Raw genomic sequence first — 23,144 nt, 5'->3', positions numbered from 1 at the left:
TTGAACAATATTTGTTCTTCCAATCCATAAGCATGGGATGTTTTTCTGTTTTTCCATCTCTTTGTGTCTTCTTCAATTTCTTTCATAACTGTTCTGTAGTTTTTAGAGTACAGATCCTTTACCTCTGTGGTTAGGTTTATTCCTAGGTATCTTAGGGTTTTGGGTGCAATTGTAAATGGGATGGATTCCTTAATTTCTCTCTCTTCTGTTTTATTGTTAGTGTATAGAAATGCAACTGATTTCTTCAGAGTCCTTTAGATATACATGACCTGAAATACAAATTTTCCTTAAGTACCAAGGTTGACTCACTTTGAATTTTTTTGTTATTGCTAATATATGACTTAAAAGACTTCTATCGAATACAAGTAATTCATTAACTGATACCTCTTTAAAACAGGGTATTCCTAGTGCTTCTCATGTAAGTAACAACATGAGTACACCAGTCTTGCCTGCTCCAACAGCAGCCCCAGGAAATTTGGGAACAGTTCAAGGACCAAGTTCTGGTAATACTTCGTCATCAAGTCACAGCAAATCCTCTAATGCTGCTGTAAAATTAACAGAAAGCAAAGTAAGTGTTACAGTGGAAGCCAGCGCAGATAGCTCGAAGACAGACAAGGCAAGTTCAAGGTTGAGAGCAACCTACATATTCTGTATATGCTAAAGATGAAAAAATAACAGTTTTGTTTTGTATAATTGGTAAAGGGAATTTACTGTTGATAGTCTTAAATTCTAATGCTATTTGAAGGGTTCTATATACATATGTTGATGTCCAGTGAGTTACTGGTAGTATTTCATGATTTTGTTTTTTGAAATGTTTGGGGTGTGTGTGTGTGTGTTAATAAATAACTTTTGTATTTATGACACTAATTGAAGAATTCTTGCAATAATGTAAAAGTGTGGTGTTTTCAATTTCATATTTTTAAAGAAACTTTTTAAAGTATGTGATTGGGCAAATAATAATTATACTTTTTCCTCTTGCCAGAAATTACAAATCCAAGAAAAAGCAGCACAGGAGGTAAAATTGGCCATTAAGCCATTTTACCAAAATAAAGATATCACCAAGGAAGAATATAAAGAGATTGTGCGGAAAGCAGTAGATAAAGTAAGTTCTAGCTTTAACAGAATTATGTATGTATTGTTTTGAATCCTATTCTAATAAAGGAATGCTTAAGCCTAATTAAAATAATAAACACTAACTTCTGATTCTTACTTGCTTTTTTTACCTTTCAAGTGAGTTCATATGAGAGAGATGAAGCATATAAAAATGTCTGCTTATCTTTTGGGGGTTGTTTTTCAAAAAGCTTTCCATTTTGCTGTAATCTTTGTAAGTATGAGAAAAATATTCCCGTCCTTTTTTCATAGGTTTGTCATAGTAAGAGTGGAGAAGTAAATTCTACTAAAGTGGCAAATCTGGTTAAAGCCTATGTAGACAAATACAAATATTCACGGAAAGGAAGCCAAAAGAAAACTCTGGAAGAACCTGTGTCTACCGAAAAAAACATAGGTTGAAATGGGGAGCAGTATAAAGGACACTATCAAGATGTCTGCAAAGTGCAATTTCAACATGTACCTTTAAATGAAAATCATACATAACTGTGATTGAAATTTGGTTTTGATAAAATTATTTTTTTTAATGTAGAATATAAAGTTTTGTTCTAAATAAATATAGTTCTGCACTGCAACTTCTTTATCCTTTCCTCCTCCCGAAAATAAAAGCAAATTCAAGGGAAAGTAAAGGGATTAAAGGAGTGTGCATTTTTACTAGGACTGTGTTATAGTGTGGATACTGGAAGATGTACAGCTTTTTGATTTGAACAATGGAGTGCATAAATTAGAGTCTTCTAAGTGCACTGGTTTTGAAAAAGATATATATAATACATTTATTCTGTCAGGCTAAAAATAAAGTATGATCTTTATGATTTTTCCCTCTAATTATAGAAAGTTAAATAATGTATTACCGTGAAAAATATTTCTAATAACAGAATATACCAATTGCAGGGTTCATAATGTGTATTTTTAAAGCACACATCTGAATAAATTGCTTAGATAGAAAACAAATTATCACATAAGTAAAATTCAGTGTTCAAAACTTTGGAACACTGTTATTGTATCACCAAATAAAGGTTATGCTGCTTGTTTTTCTTTTGTGCCTTTTTTCCCCCAAATGAGATGAAGCGGTTTGATTTGCTAGATTCACAACTTGGAAGTCTAAAATTCTGTTGAATTTAGAAGACCAGTTTGGGAAAAGTGTTTGTTGACTTTGTAAAAATTATGTTTTCATGAGATCTTCTACCTGTTAGAGAAATGATAAATTATTTGTGCAACTGGAGAATTGCTGTTGAGTGGTGATCCTCCCTTCCTTGGGATGAAGGTGGACTCACTTCAGTGGCTTTCAGTTGCTCATCTAATCACTAATGAAATTCTTTTCATACTTGAGAAATCTCCAAATGCTTTCCCGTGAATAAAGTGTTAATTAGGTGACCATATGGTAGCCATGAACCATGCTGCAAAACCTGTGTTTTGGAATTGAGAGGAATTAAATAAATGGAGTCTTGGTTAGACTTTCAGGGACTAGGGATTTGATTGTCTTTTTTTAAAATACTAATGTTAATTTTTACAAAAGGTAAGTTTGAAGTGTTAGAGAGCCACTATTTTAACTGGCATCTTAGAAGAAAAAATGAGTTATGTCCATGACAAATTTTCATTCCAGTAACAATTTTTAATAGATACCAAATAACTGGAAAGCGATTCGGATAAGATGTTATTAATGGCTCAGATAGATGTATGCCTCATTGAGACAGATTGATCCTTTTACTAGCTAAACTAGAGAGCAATACTCTGTAGGACTGTGCTTTTCTGAAGTAAAGATGATCTGTTTTTCAAGTTTATGTGCATAATACTTTCTTGGTGCTAGCTTTGATAAGGCAAATATTTTGAATTGTTGGCCCCAATAATGATTGTGCTAGTTCATAATCTTCATTAGATTATGAGTGTAATCCCAAAAAGTGTTAGAAGTATTTCCAAGCAGTTCTTGATCTTTATTCTGCATTTCTGGGCATTTGTAATATGGTATTCTACTGATTTATATATATATTTTTAATTAAAGTTTGTGTTTAGATACGAAGGGGAAAGAAGTTTGGAAGTATATTTCTTCTAATAAAATATTAAGACTGTTTTAAATATCAACACACACCTCCTCATTTGTTTGTTTTGAACTCTAGAAACAATTGTGTGAACTTTGAATCTATTTTCAGTTAAAGCAGGTTCACACTTTGAAAATTTTGTAGCAAATAGCCTGAGATGATTAATCACACAGTGCATATGTTTCCTATATTTTCTTTCAGTGTTGTTTGGGAGTAGGGTTACATTTTAAAATTTGCTTTATACCATTTAGCTTTGAGAACATGTTTAAAAATTTTGAAGGAAAACTAGGTGGTATGGTCAAGAGTTAAAGTCTCACATCTTTGGTATCAGTGCCATGAATTATTCCCACCTTTGAAAATTAGAAGTGTGTATTCCATATCTGCTTGGGGTACATGGTTAGACTGCATTTAAAATGCTAATGAATGTTACTGGATTAGAATTCAAACTTAGAAATACTTAAGAATGTATTAGAAAGTGCATGCTTTATGTTAAAAAACAACAACAATGCTTTAACATTCCCCATTCTTGCTTTTTTCAGAAATTTACATTAATTTTGCATGTGTACAAACTTAAACATTTTGTGGGGTTACAGATTTCTTGTTATTTATTAAGATTCAGTATTAAGTTGGCCTTTGAAATCTTGGTCCCATTAACTTACTAGTCACATTGACCAATGTTTTAGGCTATAGCGATGCCTAGAATTTTGAGACTAAAAGTAGTTACTTATTATTTTAACATTCCAAAAGTTTTGTGATTTTTTTTTTTCTCTGGTAATTACCACATTTTCTCCATTTCGTCCTTTAAATGGCCACAGTGTGTACTGTTTGAATGTTCCATTCGAAAGATGTAGCTTCAGAAGCACAGTGGTTGCCCCATGGTCCATGAGACGTTGTTTGTAGTACGAGGATGGAGTGCTGTCTACTGAAACAATACTCTTAAACAGATATGTAGTATGTAATATTTTCTAATAAATTCTTTTGATAAACAAATAAGTGTCTTTAATGTTTTATTATTAAGATTCTTGGGATATAGGGACGCCTGGGTGACTCAGCGGTTGGGCATCTGCCTTCAGCTCAGATCCCACTCTGGATTGAGTCCCACATCGGGGTTCCTGCATGGAGCCTGCTTCTCCCTCTGCCTATGTCTCTGCCTCTCTCTGTGTCTCTCATGAATAAATAAAGGAAATATCTTAAAAAATATATAAAATTAAAAAAAAACTTTCTAAGGTTTTTTTAAAAAATGATTCTTCGAAAATAGTGACTTTTAACTCATTATAACTCTTTCCAAACCCATGTTGAAGTATTTCTTTGATTAGAGCCAAAAAAAAAAAAAAAAGAACCAAAATAAGCAGCACCACTGTAGGTACATTAATTCCAAGTTGTAAAGCAAGCTTAGAGTCCGCTAGAAGCATATATTTTAATAGCATTTTTTAAATTGCAAAATCATAGGAAATTAGGAGGAGGAAACTGAAAAACTTAAAGGAGAAAAATCACCTGTAATCCTACCATTTAAAGGTAACAATGCTAAACTGTCCATAACTCTGTTGTAACTTACCCTTTTCACTTAATGATGTGTTTAGAAGTTTTCATTTTAATAAAAACTCTACAGCATGATTTTGTAATGGCTCGATAGTACTCTGTTACATATTGTGCCATTACTTAAACCAATCCTCTGCTGTTGGATATTAAGTTGTTTTTACTAATATAAATAAATGTAAAGTAAAAATTGTACTAACACTGATGTGAACATTTTTGTATATAAATTGATGTATCCCATTTCAAATTATTCTCTGGGGATTAATTCCTAGAAGTAGACTCTCTTGGCCAATCAATTTTTATTTCCCCATAAAAGAATTTTTTTTTTCCCATAAAAGAATTTTAAGTGTGATTATATACACACTCAATGTATAATTTTACAAATTCAATTATATCTAATGTAAAACTATTATTTTCCTAAGCTGGTTTTTTTCTCCATATAGAACTGTCCGAAAGGTCTGTGTGTCTTTCCTAATCTTCAGTGCATTTACAAAAATGCTTATTAAGTTTCCAGGAATATAGGTTTCACAGCTTATCCCCCCAGCACATGAATTATATTCTTTAAACTGTTCTGCATCTCTAGGCTCCTTCATCAGTTGAAGGTACATCTGTCCTAATGTCCGTGTCCTGCCTGTTGTATAATGGCCATGTCATGTTCCCATGGTGATGGACATTGAAGTTATGTGCAGGTTTTGTCCTTAGAAACACTGTTTTACTGAGCACCCTTTGTCACTTTGCTCTACGAACCTCTTTGTTGCATATGCGCTTACATAGAGTTTCAGATATGCATGTTTTTAATTTGACTAGTGTTTGCCAAACTCCTCTCAGAAAAGGGTATACTATAGTCCCTTCACAGTGCCTGAACTTAGAGTGTAGGTCCCCCTTTGATATTGTTGACTGAACACGTAAAATTAAAATTGCTCTTGGTTATAGGCCTTAATGTTCACTGATTTCATCAAACAGTACATACCGATGTGTCAGGGACTTGCAGAGTCTTCACATACTGAGATTTCATCATACCCACAAACTTCTAAAAGCTGCATAGTAATATTATTTATTAACCTTATAATACGTGCCAGGCAATCTTGTGTTACCCCTTTTGATTAATAAAATCAATTCTAATAGTTCTTTGTTCTGATGAGAAAATTGAGATCTAGAAAACATGAACGGAGTTACCCAGCTATGTACTGATAGAGGATTCAGATAGGGGATCAGTAGACCCTGAATCAGTGCTTGACTTGGGGTGCGAGGTGTTACACGGAGTTCCCAGATGTAGATCGACACGTATAACACACGGGAGCTAGAGCTGAACTAAAAAGTGAAATACCGGGAGCACGGACCAGGACACAGCTGACGGGAAGAAGAGAGGCAGGGGGACAGTTCTGTGTCTCCGTTGTTTCGTTGCCTTTTTAACGTGACCGTGTTTCCTGTCCTGGAGGTCCGAAGCTTTTAGTATTGAAGCCGTCATCTTTCCTGCATTTTCCATTCTCCTCCCATCTCCATTCTCTCAACACTTCCTGTTCTCCTCCATAGCAACCTGGAATTCCTTTGCAGTAAAAATCCAGCTCCCTTAGTTCCCCGCAGTGTTACGATCTGGCCTCTTCTAATAGTCCCAACTAGGACTTAGGTTCCCTATGCATCAGTTCATCCTAGACACTACAGGCTACGCTGATAGCACAGCTTTGGTCACACTCTACATCATCTCAACATACAGGGCCAGCCTCGTGTGATCCACACTAGGGAAGAGGGAGCAAAACAGCACTGGCTTCGCTCTCCCAGAACTAACGCAATATGGTGGGAAAGCAGCCATATATTTTATATAACTGATCAGGAATGCCAGGACTCCGCGTGATCCGAGAATCTGATAGGGCACTAGGACCTAAGGGCAGTCCTTGAGGGTCCCTGCGGGAAGTGGCATTTAAGAGCTGAAAGAGGGATCCCTGGGTGGCGCAGCGGTTTGGCGCCTGCCTTTGGCCCAGGGCGCGATCCTGGAGACCCGGGATCGAATCCCACATCAGGCTCCCGGTGCATGGAGCCTGCTTCTCCCTCTGCCTGTGTCTCTGCCTCCCTCTCTCTCTGTGTGACTATCATAAATAAATAAAAATTAAAAAAAAAAAAAGCTGAAAGATGAATAAGAACTAAGCAAAGAGGAAAAGACGAGCTGAAAAAGGAAATAGGTGCAAAAGGTCTGGGACTGGAAAAGCATGGCAACCCCCAAGCCCAAGTTGGCTGGAGTGAAGACTGGTGGAGCGTTCTTACGGCAATCGGTCTTGCAAAGAAAAGCTTTTGAAATCTTTCAAGCAGGAGGTGTTCGATAAGAGCAGATTTGCATTTTGAAAGATTGTTCTCATCTTTTAATGGCTTAATAAAAGTGGTTAGTTAATAAGCATGAAAAGGTTCACAGTTAATGGTATACACTTTCTTTTATCAAACTGATCAATTTAATTCTCTGCCGGGAGTGCCACGAGGAAATAGCGCTGGTGGGAATTTGTATGATTTTTCTGAAAGGCAGCTTGAAAATAAGTATAAAGAGCCTTAAAGGAGCCATATGCTCTTTCCATGATGATAAAACCTACTGACTCCTAGTCCTTTCTAGTATTTAATAGTGGGAAGTTGGAGGGGATGGTTAAACTATGGTTTAACCATAATATAAATAATATAAACTGGAGAAAAGAAAGTGTTAAAATCCTAAGGAAAATATGTTTATAGTACGCTAGCATATTTATAAAAAAAAAAAATCCGTGTGTAAGTGGACACGTGCAGACCAAACTTGAGGGGTAACTATACATAATAAGCCAACTTACTTTTTTTTAAGGCAAAAACATACAAATTATTAATGGGGGTTATTTCTGGGTAGCAGAGGATTTTTAATGCTTTTTAGCTTCCAGATTTATTACAGCGAACAAGACTTGTATGATCAGAAAAAACTTAAGAAAATGTAAGGCTGTCCTGGGCAGCCACCATGGCACAGCGGTTTAGCGCCACCTGCAGCCTGGGGCGCGATCCTGGAGGCCCGGGATCGAGTCCCACATGTCCGGCTCCCTGCATGGAGCCTGCTTCTCCCTCGGCCTGTGTCTCTGCCTCTCTCTCTCTCTCTCTCTTTCTCTCTCTGTCTCTCATAAATAAATAAAACCTTAAAAAAAGAAAATTGCAGTCCTCGCTGCTTGGGACCTGACGGTGGGGGAGCGGGCCCGAGGCTTGGCCTTAGGCTGGGCACTCGCAGCTCCCCACTGAACTGGCCTCAGGTTCCAGCTTGAGCTCCTGTGGCAGGTGCCTCCCGGAGGGCCCTCCGCGCGCAGCTCCCGGGGCACAGCGTCCTATGGTAGCCGGTGGGTGCTCGTCTGTAAGGGGTCAAGCCCCACTGGCTTTATGGGCGGAGATCCCTAGTCCTAAGGAAGTAGGTTTCCCTCCCGGTCCCTAACTGGTTTGGGCACACTGCCGCCGATCCTGTGCGCCCAGAGAAGATAGTCCACTTAAGGTAAGTAGGGGTCTTGGCTTTAAAGGCCCCAGAGAACTAAGGTACAGCTTGGAGCCCTGAGCATGTTCCATTACTTCTCTGAGCCAGTGGCACGTAAAAGCGGCTGCTGCCCGCCCTCCGCCTAGAGGTGAGAGCTCGGAGCCCCGATTTCCCGCATATTGACCAGGAGAGCCTCTGCCCTGTAATCCAGACCGGCTTCCCCACCATTTCCTCTTGGGCGATGATGGAAACACAACTTGCCCGACGGTTTGCAATCTAGCTGCATGTTTGGGGTCACACACCGCCTTCCAGGAAGCTCCCAGCCCCCCGTGGGTACAACGAGGTAACCCCCACGTCGGTGTAAGTAGCCCAGGAGAGGACCTGAGGCCGAGCAGCCTCCTGTGCAGGTAAGTGCGGAAGAGGCCACATGGGGGCCGGGGGGGGGGGGGGGGGGGGGGGGGGGGGGGGGGGGGGGGGGAGGGGGGGGCGGTGCAGAGAAACCGTGGGGAGCTAAACTAGGAGGGCAGGGGCTGCCTTGGGGAGACTGACTCCTCCAGGAACGAGAGAGCGGCCCCGCGGGCACCTGGGGGAACCAGGGCAGCGACGCCTCCACCCAGCTTGTCCACGTGCACCTGCCCTGGGTTGTGTGGCCGCGACCCCTCCATCCCCCGCAGCAGCCCCGCGCCTAACGTAACCTTAGCAGCCGCGCGGCCCACCCCACCCCACCCCACCAGCTCCAGGCCCCCACTCCTGGGTTCGCCTGGGCACTTGCCCCCCCCATCGTGCCGTTGGCCAGAGCCCATCCAAAGTGGTGCCACTAGCCCGGCAGCGTGCAAGAAGCGCCCACAGGGCCCAGCACCACCCCAAAGTGACGCCTGTTCTGGGGAGAGGGGAAGGTAACCTCACACACGAGGGAGGCCCACTGTGGCCCCAACAGTGGGCTGGGGGCCAAGCTGCTTGGGGGACAGCGCAGAAGGCGTCCTGCAGTTTGGTGCCACTGCATCTGGCAAACACCTGGTCCGACTCGCTCAAGGCCGAGGCAGCCCCAGCCTGGCTCCCCAACAACACAGGGACCAAACCCTGCACACAGCAGCCAAGGGGGACCTTCCAGGGGGACCGGAGGCCGAAGTGGCCCAGCCGCAACACTAGGGTGCACGCGATACTTCGAGACACCTCTGACGCGCCAGGTTGTGGGGAGCAGGGGACACTACTGCAGGGCGCTCCGGGGCCTCTTCCGCAGCCCCCTACCTTCAAGAGCAGGAGACCCGGCTAACTCCGGACACAGACACAGACAGAGGTGTAGACGCAATGAGCCAGAGGACTGGGTCTCAAGTGAAAGAATCGGAGGAAATCCTAGCAAGAGAGCTCAAGGAAACGGAGATGAATAATCTGCATAAAGTAACGGTCATAAAGAGACCCGCTGGACTTCAGAGAAGGGAGGACCTCAGCGAGACCCTTAACAAAGAAAAAAAAAGAGCTCAAAAAATCAAACTAAAAGTAGACTAGTGGGAATAAATAGACTAGAGAAAGCCGAAAAATGGATCAGTAACCCGAGGGCAGAGGAATTGCAATCAAGCTCAACGGAAAGAGAAAAAAATAACAGGAGCAAAACTGACTTGGGGAGCTCAGCGCCCGTGGTGCGCAGTAACATTTCCCCATTGCGGAGAACCCAGAGGCGAAGGGAAAGAAAAGGGGGCGGAAAATGTAGTTTAAATACCCGAGTTTCCGGGCAGCCTTGGGTGGCCCAGTGGTTTAGCGCTGCCTTCAGGGTGTGATCCTGGAGACCCGGGGTCGAGTCCTGCGTCGGGCTCCCTGCATGGAGCCTGCTTGTGTCTCTGCCTCTCTCTCTCTCTCTCTCTCTGTGTCTCTCATGAATAAAATCAAGTAAGTAAGTAAGTAAGTAAGTAAGTAAGTAAGTAAGTAAATAAATAAATAAATAAATAAATAAATAAATAAATAAATAAATAAATAAATAAATAAATACCGGAGTGTCCTTAATCTGGGGAAAGAAACGAATCCAGATCCAGGAGGCACAGAAAGCCACCAACAAAATCAAGCCAAGGGGGTCACCAAGATACATAGTAATTAAAACGTCTACTTTTCAAAAAGTAGTGATAGACAAAAAAAATAAAAAAGTTACAGAGAATTTTAAAAGCGGCAAGAAAAAACAGTGACCTGGACGGCAACCCCATAAGGCTGCCAGGCTAAGCCGAGGCCGGGAGGGAGCGGCAGGGTATAGTCAAAGAGCTGAAGGGAAGCGACCTACAGCCAGGAGCGCCCTGCCCTGCCCTGCCCAGGCATCATTCACAATAGAAGGACCCAAAAAGAGTTTCCTAGACAGACAAGTTTGAGGAATTGATCAGCACTAAAGCAGCCCTACGAGAATTGTTAAAGGGGGCTTTTTGGGTGGAGAGGCCATTAGTAGGAGTGAGAAAAGTAGGAAGCGCAAAAGCAGTAAACTTAGGCGTTTGTGTAAAAATCAGTCAAGGGAAAAAAAAAAGTAAAAAAAAAAAGTAAAAAATAAAATAAAATAAAATAAAATAAAAAAATAAAAATCAGTCCACAAAATAAAAGGGTGTAAAGTAGGACACCATGGGCCTCGAACACGGGGCCCAGGGGGGGAAGTAAAGAATAGGTTCAAACTTGGGCCCCCCGGGGGGCTCAGCGGTGGAGCACTTGCCTTCGGCCCAGGGTGTGATCCTGAGGACCCGGGATCGAGTCCCACGTCCGGCTCCCTGCATGGGGCCTGCTTCTCCCTCTGCCGCTCGCTCTCTCTCATGAATAAATAAATAGAATCTTAAAAAAAAAAAGAAAAAAAAAGAATAGGTTCAAACTTAAGCCACCATAGATTTAATGTGGTAATAAGCCGCTCTGAGGGTGGGGACACGGATATTCCTGAGCACCGAGTGCCGTGCAGGCTGCTGAATCACCGTATCGCACACCTGAATCCCACAGAACACTGTTGGCAAACTATTAATTAATTAATTAAAAAGGCAATACACCAAAAAAAAAATAAAAATAAAAAAATAAAAAGGCAATACACCGACTCACCCCAGGCCGATTTAACCAGTCTTTGGATTTGGGATAGTTTAAAATCTCCCCAGGTGGAGGCTGATGTGCAGCCAAAAAACCAAACCGCATGGCAACGTTTTTAGATCCCCCGTAGATCCCAGCTGCTCTGTTAGAACAACATAATTAATTAGATCACAGCGTGTCTTTAAACCACGCAGATTCTTTCCTCCCTCTCGGGGGCAGCAATAGCACCTGACGGTTTATCGTCACTCTGGTTTAAACCTGGTTTTCAAAAGCCACTCTGTGGGGTTTGGACCTCATGAAGCGGAGAGAGAGAAGATCTGGAACATTCCCTGGGTGCTCACGGTTCCAGGGTGCGCTAGGACTCTTGAGGGAATCCAGCTGTCGGTAAGGCCAGGTTGTGTACGCTCAATTCAACAGGTTTTTATTGACACGCTTGCCTAGAGGAATTCTAGACATTTCTAACATTATGACTGTAACATGGCTTTTTTCCTAAATCAGCATTTCCAGAAGTCTTTCTTTTACATGTTAAACCGCCGGTAGCACGTCCTCCTTACTCCAGCCACGTCCTCCTTACTCCATCCAGCTTAGGATGGCCAGCCCCTGCAGCAGGGCCCACACGGAGGGGCTCTTTCTGCCTCTGTGCCCACACTGTATTTGCGTCACCTCCCTTTTCATAACAACTTATATTTTTCTTATTTTTTTTTAAAGATTCTATTTACTTATTCATGAAGGACCCAGAGAGAGAGGCAGAGACACAGGCAGAGGGAGAAGCAGGCCCCATGCAGGGAGCCCGACGCGGGACTCGATCCTGGGTCCCCAGGTCACGCCCTGGGCTGAAGGCGGCGCTAAACCACGGGGCCACCCGCCCACATAACAACTTTTAAAGGAGGCCCTATTATTAACCTCATTTGTCAAATGAGGATCAGGATCACTCAGACCTCACAGGGGTGGCTGAGTCCAAAGCCTCTGGCCGTAGCCATCTGCTAGTGTCGCCTCTGGCTCCTCCCAAGATGTGCCCTGCACGTAGCCCTCCTCACCCAACATACCCAGTTCGGGCCCCAGCAATGGCTCGGCCCTATTTCTATTTGCACTGCCTCTCCCCAGGGCGTGTGAAGTTTTCACACTCACTCACCTAGTCAACCGTGTAAGCGCTGGCCCCTCTCCCTGGTCTTCTCCTCCGGTTCCTCCTTCAGACTTCCTTTAACCACTTAATTCCATTCATATGAAACACTTGCTCCGAGTCATGTTGATTCCTATAACCGTATTGCCAACAAACTTCCTCCAGAACCTTCTAAACAAAATCTTAAACCATTACGAATGGGTCTGCCCAGGCTCCAGGTGAGGGCAGCACACCTGCCCAGCCCTCCTCTTGCCCATCCCTCCACCCACCTGACTTCGTGGCATCTTTGGATAGTTCCAGGCTCTCTTAGCTCTGATCCCGAGCTGTATCGACGATGTGCAAACTCTTGTAGGCCGCTCTGTGGCAGGATCTTAATAGACAACTAGACACGATTCCACAGCGGAGAAAACGGTCAACAGAAGTACGTGCCCAAGCACACTGAGGGACAAGGATAAGAAAGTTCCTAGTATCATTTGTAATAGCCCCAAACTGGAAACAACCCAAGTGCCATCAATTTTGGAATACTACTCAGTTCAAAAAAAAAAAAAAAAAGGAATACTATCACATAGATGAATCTTGCAGCTGAGGAAAAGATGGCAGAAACCAAAAAATACGATTCAATGCTGTATTTCTAGAGTAAGTTCAAAAAGAGACAAAACTATATTATAGCATCTAGAGATCTATGCTTAGGTGATTAAGAAAAAACTTTAAAGGAAAGGATTGTCCTTAAAATCTGGAGAGTTAAAAAAAAATCTGGAGAGTTGTCGGTGGGGGGTGGTGGTGAGGGAGGGGGTATGCTTGAGCTGGGCCAGGGCCTTTTGGGGAGGGGAGGCCTACCAAGTTCTCCTTCTTGATCTGGGCAGTGGTTACAGAGAGGTTTGCTTTACAGTAAAGCAGCTCTACTCCTTATTTTATGCGCTTTGTTATATGCGTCCAAGGTGGGATTTCACAATAAGACTAGGTGTAAAAAAAAAAAAAAAAAAAAAAAAGCCAACAATTAGCTCAGAGTCACTGTTTATATTTGTGGTAGTCAATCTACTATTCTTCATCTTTTCCCTTCTTTCAATCCAGTCCCAATTGGGGGAAAGAAAAAACCATCATCAATTTGGGGAAAAAATTGCCACTGAAAGAATTCTGCATCACATAAAATGTGCTTCTGGGGGATCCCTGGGTGGCTCAGTGGTTTAGTAGCTGCCTTTGGCTCAGGGTGTGATCCTGGAGTCCCGGGTTCGAGTCCCACGTCGGGCTCCCTGCATGGAGCCTGCTTCTCCCTCTGCCTGTGTCTCTGCCCCTCTCTCTCTCTGTGTCTCTCATGAATAATAAATAAAATCTTTTTCAAAAATGTGCTTCTGTTTGGAACCAGAAAACTAGAGCAACAAATGTGCCAGTCCCTACTCCATGCCCGAGAGTGAATTCATTGGATCGTGGCAGCTGTTGTTCCTTTCTTTCAGTTATTATTTTGTCAAACGATGTCAATTTTCAAAGACCGCAACAACTGCTCAGCAAGTTTGTTGAAGGGGTCAACCCCCAAACTAGTCTTGTTATCTTTCACATAGGTTGGCTATAAACAGAGCATCATGTCTGAGCATTCAAATCAATAAATCCTTTCTAAAGTAAAGGCCACACATTTCTCCATTGGTTTAGGGAAACCATAAAAGTACAGTCCAGAGATTCTGGACAAACCCTCCTCTTCCCCCAACCAAATGTGTTTCAACCTATTCGTTATGATTGACGGCCAGACCACACTCCGCAGGACCACACTTTAGGTCCTTTACTTGGTGGCCAAAGCGTTTCTCTGCTCTAGCAACATCTAACTGGCGCTGCACCATTTAATCTGTAACCTCTCTTCTTGAACCAAGACCTCTCCAAACTCAAACACTCGCTCATCACTGTTGGGTCTTGTCAAATTTCTATCAGCCCCTAAGGTCTCCAGAAGACATTTTTCTTTCTCCATGAAGCCTTCCCCACCCATCACTTAAGGGAAGCCCACCACATGACTGAACTTCCAGAACACTCTCTTAATTCTCATACAGCCTGTGTTTTACCTTTGCTACTGGGCAGCGCTGGGAAGCTTGGCTCAGCCTCAGGGCAGGACTGTCTCCTTCATCTTCCGAACAAGCAGCCGAAGTACTCCATCAACGCTCAAGCTGAATGAGATGTAAGGGAGGCAGGTATAAACAGAGGGAAAAATTCCTATTAACATCCCAATAAAGCATAGAGTAACTTTGTCCAGAAGAATCAGCTAACAGTTGTTCAAATTATACACCAGAGCGGCGAGATAGTTGTTGGTTGGAAACTGTGGTTTCAATGTACAATATAAACCCTTCTCTTAGAAATGTTTCTTTAAGGGAATTTCCAGAAAGTTTTCCTGGCTCTAAGAAGTTAGATGATGCCAAATTAATAAGTGAAATACTTGGGGGAGAAAAATTCTGAGGAGTTATAGAAAATCTTAAAAAAGACAACATGATGCTTAGGAAGAAAATACTTTTTAGAAACAATGCAGCAAATACAAACAAAATTTGCACCCAAAACAAGCATCTTATGTCTGACTCCTGGAGAGAATTCTAATTACAGTTAGCTTCCTGTGTGCTGACCAAACAGCCTTACTTACTTGCCATGACCTTGGTCAAGGAGCTTAGTCATCCCAACCCTCTGTACACACCACCTTGTAACATTAGCCATTACACGGAGTGTTCATAAAGACTGAGCCAATACATGGAAAATGCTCAGCATCATGAATGGCAGGAACCGTGTTAAGCAAATGTTAGTGACCAACATAATTAAAGTTTGGCAGTAATTTAAATATCCATCAATAAGGGGTCCAAATAATAGATCATGCACAGTGTACCCGTGCGATGGAGTACTATACAGCTGTAAAAATGGATGTGAAAGATCTTTACATACCAGTATGGAAAGTCTTAAGATACTAAACATTTTTTTAAGTGCAGCAGTGGTTCATGGTATAAAATATTTTGCATAAAAATAACATACATTTGCCTTTTCTGTAATCAACGCTAGAGGGGTACTTAAGAAACATGACCAGTGGTTATCTGGCAGCAGGGGTGGGAGCCAGGAGATGGGGAAGAAGGGGGAGGCTTTTCAGTGAATATCTTTTCAAAGCTTTTTGATTCTTCAATTGCACAGTTATATTACCAGTTCACAAAAGTTGCTTTTTAAAAGCCGTTTATCTTTTGAATGCATGTATCTGGTGTGGATTGTGTCTCAGACTGAAATCCACAAGAACCAGGACTCATCATGATACCTTTTTCTCTTAATATTCAAGTGTACTCACTATCAGAAGAAATGGATCTACTCACCTAGGAATATGACAATGTGCCTTAGCGTTTAACTTCTACACAACGCAATCCTGGATTTAATTTTTACTGAGAAGCATCTGTTCCTTTCCTTCATGAAATGAAAATCTAGGAATCCATAAAGGTTCGCAGATATCAAGGGAGTAGACAAAGTTGTTGGCTGTAATGTAACTAGAGAGTAACACAGTCTTCGTCTTGCCGCCTCAGAGAAGGTAGTTAAATTTTTGAGTGTTTCAGGGACTGTTTATGTACTCTTAAGAGAGTTAAAGTAATACGAGCATAGTTATCTAGGAGAGATACTAGACTTTTTCTTTTTCCTTTTTCACCTTACTACTATTTGATCAAGATGATCCAATGGGATCCCATGTGGGTAATCCGGCAGCTGTGCTCCTACGTCTTAGCAGCTTCTGTTTTAGAGATGAAGAACATCATGTTTTCTTTGTTCGGTGTTTAATATTTTCATCACGGTGATGAAGATCAGGACAGAAGTCACTTATCCAAAACATTCTCATTTTAAAAATCATTTTTATTGTCATTTTATGGTTAAAAAAAACATACATGGCATGACTATAAAGTAATGAGACAAGTTTTCATCGGGTGGCTTGCACTCCAGAGTCTCATTAGTATATAGTCACATCCTGTCTAGAGCTTGGAAGAAAAATATGCCTTGGCTATATGATAATCAATTTTGTTACTTAAAATTTATTGAGTGCCAACAGAGCACTAGGCACATATATAACACAGAATTGTACAGTCTCTATGTTGTAGACTATATTATTTACATAGATTTCTCAAAGATAACATTAAAGCATGTATTTACAGAACTTTAGACAAAATAACAATACTGGAAATCAAGTTTCCGTCTAGCGAGGAGCACCTTTTCATGAATGAGAGGGTTATGCAGAACTTATTGTGCAAGAGCACTTTGATTCCATTACCCAGAAAGTCCACGTTATTTCATTGTATAATAGTTCTATAAAGCTATACGAGAAAAACCTAAGTGGGAAGCCATAACTGGTTTCATTAGGTCAAACACATTTAAAAAACTCTCGGCTGAGACCAATGCTCAAAGGGACTACAGACATATTTACATATCATAGCACAGAAGCTAGAACTACAGCATGCAATTCTAATGAGCGGAAGAATGGTGAGTATGAAAACCATTTTTCTGAGCCTGGAGTTTCTTCTCTTTTCTATCTAATTACTGTACAGTTTCTTATTTTGCAAAGAAACATGTACCTTTTAAAACAAACATTGGTATTGCACAAAATTATTTTAGAAAAATTTGAGATTTTTTTTTTTAGAAAAGTACAGTGAATACGTTCTAACTGGTATCAACAACTGAGCTCAGTTCAGAGGAGTGGAGGACCACTTTAATGTGGCATCTACGGGATAGCCTCAATCTTGGGAGGTGGGCTAAGAATAACCCCCACAACCCTAGGAAATGATCGGGGCTGATGTTGGATAAAAAGTCTCTTTTGCATCCATTAATACACAGCACAGTGCAGTGCCATGGATCCCCTCTGCAGGGAGAAATTAGATTTTCCTTCAACACCAGTTGAATCAAACCATTAAAAAATTGTTTTTTATATCCAAATTTTTTAATATCCATCCAAACCAAAAAAAAATTTTTATATCCTTTTACTCTAGGAATCTGTCCCTAAATTCAAGTTGAAGGTCTGGGCGCCTTGTGGTTCTGAATGAACAGAGAAACACAGTATCAAACAATAATCTGGGTTTGCTTTACATTATAACAAATGGAAAGTACGCTCAATCTCCTGCTATCTCATGCAAATTTGTCATGTAAAGGATCTCTTTTATCTGTTCTCTACTTAATGTATTATAAATGACATAAAATTAAATAGGTGACTGGACCTTGTCTTCAGCTAAATTTGGGATTCTCTCTATATTTTTAAAAGAATGTCTTAAGCATACTCAGAAATGAAGGACTCAAGAAAATGTTCAGTCTTTTATTTAAAAACTATAAACAGTCACCAAAGTAAATAAAGCCATTCTATAACATAAACTGTTAGGTCTATATTTTTTACTGCACATCCTAAGGACACAGCAGAAATGGTGGTTGGGAGGCCTTCCACATTTTTGGATGCTAATAGAACAGGCAATAGGCAGTTATAAATGGATACATTTCACGCTGGGGGAAGAAGACAATTTAAGGAAGTGAGCAGTTTCTGAGCAGGAATGTGGTACAGTATTAAGAATGGAAGAATAATACAATAAAATTCCACACTATATTAAGATAGAAAAAGTAGTGAAGAAAATATCATACCTGCACATAATGCATATATAACACAGGAGAAAACCTGTATAAAATTCCATGTATTTAAACCAATTTACAAATACAAAAAATTCTGTCCAAGCTCTGAGCTTGCACATGACAAACGTTTACAGTGGATACATGTTAGGGAAAACCAAAAAATACCTTCAAATAGTTTTTCTTCTACAAAAATGACATGAGATATATTATTCCATACTCTTTCAGCCAGCAAAATGAGTTCTACAAGGTGTATAATACAAAACAAAACAAAAGAAAAAAAGAAAAAAGAAAAAAAAAGAAAAAAAAATCACAGTTCCACAAAACTGTTTTGACTTTACAGCATCAGTACCTTTGCAGAAGTATTTACACAAATTTAAAGAACATTCATCCACTGCGTAGAATATATCACAATTACTTACAATTGACAGGAAAGTCTAGAAAACTTTAGAACCTACCAATAATGCTTCTAGGACACCACAGAATGTATTTCCAGTGGCTGCAGTGGCATGAAAGGTGTTCGTTCTATTCACAAATATTTACAAGATCTATTCAGACTGGTAAATTTTTATGATAATAAATAAGTGAAAATATATTGGCTCAAGTAAGAAAACCAAGCTACTGATTTCTAAACAAAACACACAATCCATAGCTAGATATTGGTGGCCCCCTCTGAGATCAGGGGGTATAGGTGTGCTGAAATTTTTTTTTAATTATTCAAACCAGCTTAAACGGTTTTGTAAATATAAAAATGTGCTCCTTTTTGGATATAGATAAAAATATTTAATGCTTCTATTTCATCTGCTCATGTAGGTTTTACAATATTCCATGTATATTCCAATGTGGATGGTACTGAATTCTGATCATACCAGTTTCCATCAGGATTTATCAGATCTGAGAGACATCCTGCAGATAAGCTGGTTGACAATCCCACAGCAGTTTTTTTTTTTTCTTTTTAGATTTTTTTTAAACAGAGAACAAAGGGATTCGCTCAGAGATCAGAATACGAAGCTTCCTCTCAGCATCATGGGAGGAGATAAAATAATTCATTCTATGGTCTCTGTTCCATTAAGACTTGGTGCTTTCTTCAGTAACAGTATGTGAAATGTATGTGACTTTGAGTCCCCACTAGAGAAGTGGAATTATTTTTCACTGCAGCATTTCTGAGTCTTTTTCTTGTTCTTTACTCTGAACTGTAAAATTAAGTTCATAAAGGCATTTGGCAAGGGTGGAGGAAGCTTCCATGTTACTAATGGCTAGCACTGATAAGTTGTTTTCATGTCTCTTTAACAATCTGAAAAAAAAAACAAAAAACAGAGGTTCGTCAGTATCCAAGGTCAGTGATGATTCCTTATGGATTTTGCAAGTTTAAAAACTAAATATTTTTTATTTCATTGAGTGGATGTGTTCAGCACACTTCGGTGAACGGAATACACTATACACTTACATGGATAAAGGATGTTTCTAAACTTGACAGAACTTCCGTGTATCCATGTAGTGATTTTTCAGTGAACAAATGTGTTTACCATGTACCACATGCTGCTGCTTTTAATACACTTTGAGAAGCTACATGTATAAAGGATGGTTCAAAGAATGCTAGTAGCAATGTGTCAGTTTTCAGACCAAAATGGAATTAAACCAGAAATTAGTAACAGAAAGTTGACTGGAAAATCCCCAAGTCCAAGATGTAAACAATACATGGGTAACTACATGGGTAACACAAAGTTATACATGGGTCAAGAAGAAATCTCAAAAGAACTTAAAAAATATTTTAGATTAAATTAAAATAAAAATACAAATTGTTAAAATCTGTGGAATGCCATGAATGAAAGCAGTGCTTTGAGGGAAATATATAGCATTGACTGAATGCATATTATTATAAAAGAAGATCTAAAATCTATAATTAAAATTTTCACCTTAGGAACCTAATAACAGAAGAGCAAAGTAAATCCAAAGTAAGTAGAAGAAATAATTCAAGCAGAAATCAGTGATATTGGAAAGAGGAAATCAATGAAACCAAAAGCTGATTCTTTGAAAATTATCAATAAAATCAAGAAGTCTCTAAGACATGCTATCTAAGGAAAAAGAGTGTGTATGTAAGTAACTAATATTGGAAATGAAAGAGGGAAAGGTACCAAAGATCCCTACAGATAAAGAATGCCTACAAATTTGAAACTCTAAATGAAAGCAACCACTACCTTGAAAGAAACAGGCTTCTAAAAGTTACACAATGGGAAACAGACCAACTGAAAAGGCCTGTATCTATTAAAGAAATTGAATTAAAAAAAAAAAAAAAAAAAAAGTTTCCCAAAACAGAAAGCACCAGGTTCACGGGTTCTCTGGTGAATTATACCAAATATCTAAAGTTCCTCAAAAAGTTTTAAAAAAATAGAAATATCATATGATCCAGTAATCCCACTACTGAGGATTTGCCCAAAGGAAACAAAAAAGGTAATTTGAAAATATATGTGCACTTCTATGTTTACCAAAACATTATTTACAATAGCCAAGGAATGGGAGCAACCCAAGTGTCCAACTACAGATGAATGGGTAAAGATGTGGTACATACACACAATAGAGCATCACTCAACCATGAAACAAAATGAGATCTTGGCATTTACAATAACCTGGATGGACCTAGAGGGTCTTATGCTAACTGCAAAGTGTCAGGAAGACAAATCTAGGATTTCACTAATAAATGGAATCTAAAAAAGAGAAAAAAAAAAACCTCTAAAGTATGTAAAGAAACAATACATAGTTCTGCACCCAGTAATGTTAATAGAGTATTGCAGGAAGAGGAGGAATCTGGGAAACAACTGGTTTAATCTGTTCAATTTACAGACGAGTAATCTGAGGCATTCCAAACCTACAAGACTTTCTAGCTGAACAGAAATGCAGAATTAGGGAAGATCCTCTGACTATTTAACTTTTCTCTGTGGTACATTTCTAAGTATTGGAGACTGCCAGGCATAATTCTGTAACAAGCTTCATTCATGCTTCTAGAAAATTCAGATCATGTCTCTACAACAGTCAAACTCATAGAATCAAAGAGTGAAAATGGTGTTTACCACGGCTGGGTGGGGGAGAAGGAAATGATGATCAGTTAAGCAAGATGGATAAGCTTGAGAGATGCTCTATACAACATTGCACCTATAGTCAACCATATTACACACTTAATAATTTGTTAAGAGGGTAGATCTCATGTAAGTGTCCTTGCCACAATAAGGCAAAATTAAATAAAAATTCAGATGTCAGAAAACAGCTGGAGAGAAATAAGATGGCTTTTTAAAATTTAATGTAATTAAATTAATTAATTTATATTTTTGCTTTTTTTTTTTAAAAAAAAGATTTATTTATTTTAGAGAGAGAGTGAGCACATGAATTGGGGGTAGGGGCAGAGGAAGAAAATCGTCAAGCAGACTCCCTGCTGAGTGTGGAGCTGGATGCAGGGCTCAAATCCCAAAACCCATGACTTAATGACCTGAGCCAAAACCAAAAGTCAGATGCTTAACCACCTGAATTGCCCAGGTGCCCCTAGGATGGTTGCTTTTAAGAGATTTTTATTTGAAAATAAAAATCATATTCTAGAGCTGATTTAAGTTTCTTTCCCTTCATTAAGTGAAGCTTATCACCTGAATATTACTCCAAAAAAGCAGCTATTTCTTTTTAATTTATGAACTTAAACACATTTTTTAAAAAGATTTTATTTATTCATGAGAGACAGAGGGAGAGGCAGAGACCCAGGAAGAGAGAGAAGCAGGCTCCCCAAGGGGAGCCTGATGTGGGACTCCATCCTGAGACTCCAGGATCACGACCTGAGCCAAAGGCAGACACTTACCACCAGGTGCCCCTTTTTTATAACCTTAAAAAATAAATTTTCTACCCCTAAAATTACAATATTGATGTGGCTATGTATATAAAAAAATGACAAAAGTGAGCACTGTCCAGCAAAAACAGAGTGATGCTGAGTGGTGAGGAGAAAAGTGGTAAAAATCAACCAGAAATGACAGGATGAATAGTTATGTGATAAGAAATGTACAGTAAAATGTCAATGGTAAAAGCTAGGCGATTGGTATATTATAGGTGTTCAAAATTATGTCAAGTTTACCTTTATGTGTGAAAATTCCTTCATTAAATGTCAGAAAAAAAAATATCAACCAGTATAAGATTACCCAAGAACTGCAGTGCCTTCATTAAAATAACCCTGGGTAAAAGGAACTAAACAAGAGGAAGGAGCTGAAGACTTCTAAATTCTGAATGAACATTGTAGGGAAAAAAATTAGGGAAAAGACACAGAAATTCAAAACTAAAATTGAACACATGGAGACTGTACCATTTTTACCATAGGAAACCAAATGAAGAAGTAAAACAACTGTAAAAAAAAAGAGAGAGAAAGAGAGAGAGAGAGGCAGAGACACAGGCAGAGGGAGAAGTAGGCTTCCTGCAAGGAGCCTGATATGGGACTCGATCCTGGATCCCGGGAGCACGCCGAGCCGAAGGCAGATGCTCAACTGCTGAGCTACTCAGGCGTCCCATAAATAAGTCTTATTTAAAAAAGGAGATTAAAGATTATAGAGCTGACCATCTTTCATGTGTTTTGGCTATTTTGATATTTGCTTTTATGTAATTTCCATGCTTTACCCCACAAAATGGCTAATACTAAAAATTAAAATTATAATACCAATTGTTGGCAAGTATGGGGAGCAACTATGACTCTCATATATCACTGGAGGGAGCACAAATTAATAAAACCTCTTTGGAATTGTTTGGCATTATGTACTCAAGTTGTAATATACAATGACTCACCATCCCTTCTTAAAAGCTCAATAGAAATATTTATGGCCAAAAACATGTATAGAATGTTCATAACAGCACTATTTGTAATAGCTTCAAACTGAAAACAACCAATATGTCTACCAAAAGTAGAATGGAAAAAAACAAATTTGAGTATATTTTTAGAACAGAATTCTATACTACAATAAGAACCGTGTATTGCTACATGTAACACGAATGAATCTCACAATGCTGAATACGAAAGTGAATACAAAAGAATGTACACCATATGATCCTACTTATATAAAATTCTAAATCAGGCAAAATTCTGTGGTGTATCATCAGGGATTGTGGTCTCACTAAGGAAAATGGGATAAAGACAGGTGAGGATTCAAAGACTCTGCGGTACTGGTATTCCTCTGTTTCTGAAGTTAGATAGTTGGTTATGTGGGTGATTCATTCTGTGATAATTCACTGAGCTTTACACTTCTGT

At 39.7% G+C, this 23,144-nt stretch overlaps 2 protein-coding genes and 1 long non-coding RNA gene across 10 annotated transcripts in view; 1 reads left to right on the top strand and 2 right to left on the bottom strand.

Moving 5' to 3' along the window:
- Nucleotides 1–4,133, top strand: part of SCAF11 (SR-related CTD associated factor 11) — a 73,929-nt gene extending 69,796 nt beyond the window's left edge. For 6 of the 7 annotated variants that reach the window (XM_038577421.1, XM_038577419.1, XM_038577420.1 and 3 more), the window contains 3 exons: nt 398–616; nt 983–1,102; nt 1,363–4,133. In XM_038577421.1, coding sequence (XP_038433349.1) covers nt 398–616; nt 983–1,102; nt 1,363–1,509 — 486 coding nt within the window. In that variant the 3' untranslated portion in view covers nt 1,510–4,133. The remainder of the gene's footprint in view (nt 1–397; nt 617–982; nt 1,103–1,362) is intronic. The other variant, XM_038577424.1, reaches the window with a different exon arrangement.
- Nucleotides 120–9,992, bottom strand: LOC119866390. The gene is made up of 3 exons (XR_005380074.1): nt 9,854–9,992; nt 385–4,078; nt 120–269 (listed from the first exon to the last, which is right to left on the bottom strand). It is a non-coding gene; the product is annotated as an uncharacterized LOC119866390 (long non-coding RNA).
- Nucleotides 9,993–17,556: 7,564 nt separating this feature from the next.
- Nucleotides 17,557–23,144, bottom strand: part of ARID2 (AT-rich interaction domain 2) — a 169,148-nt gene continuing 163,560 nt past the window's right edge. For both annotated transcript variants that reach the window (XM_038577417.1, XM_038577418.1), the window contains one exon: nt 17,557–19,172. In XM_038577417.1, the coding sequence (XP_038433345.1) occupies nt 19,028–19,172 (145 nt within the window). In that variant the 3' untranslated portion in view covers nt 17,557–19,027. The remainder of the gene's footprint in view (nt 19,173–23,144) is intronic.

This window comes from Canis lupus, chromosome 27, assembly GCF_011100685.1.
Source record: "Canis lupus familiaris isolate Mischka breed German Shepherd chromosome 27, alternate assembly UU_Cfam_GSD_1.0, whole genome shotgun sequence".
Classification (NCBI taxonomy): domain Eukaryota; kingdom Metazoa; phylum Chordata; class Mammalia; order Carnivora; family Canidae; genus Canis; species Canis lupus.
This window is presented reverse-complemented; position numbering and strand designations above follow the sequence as displayed.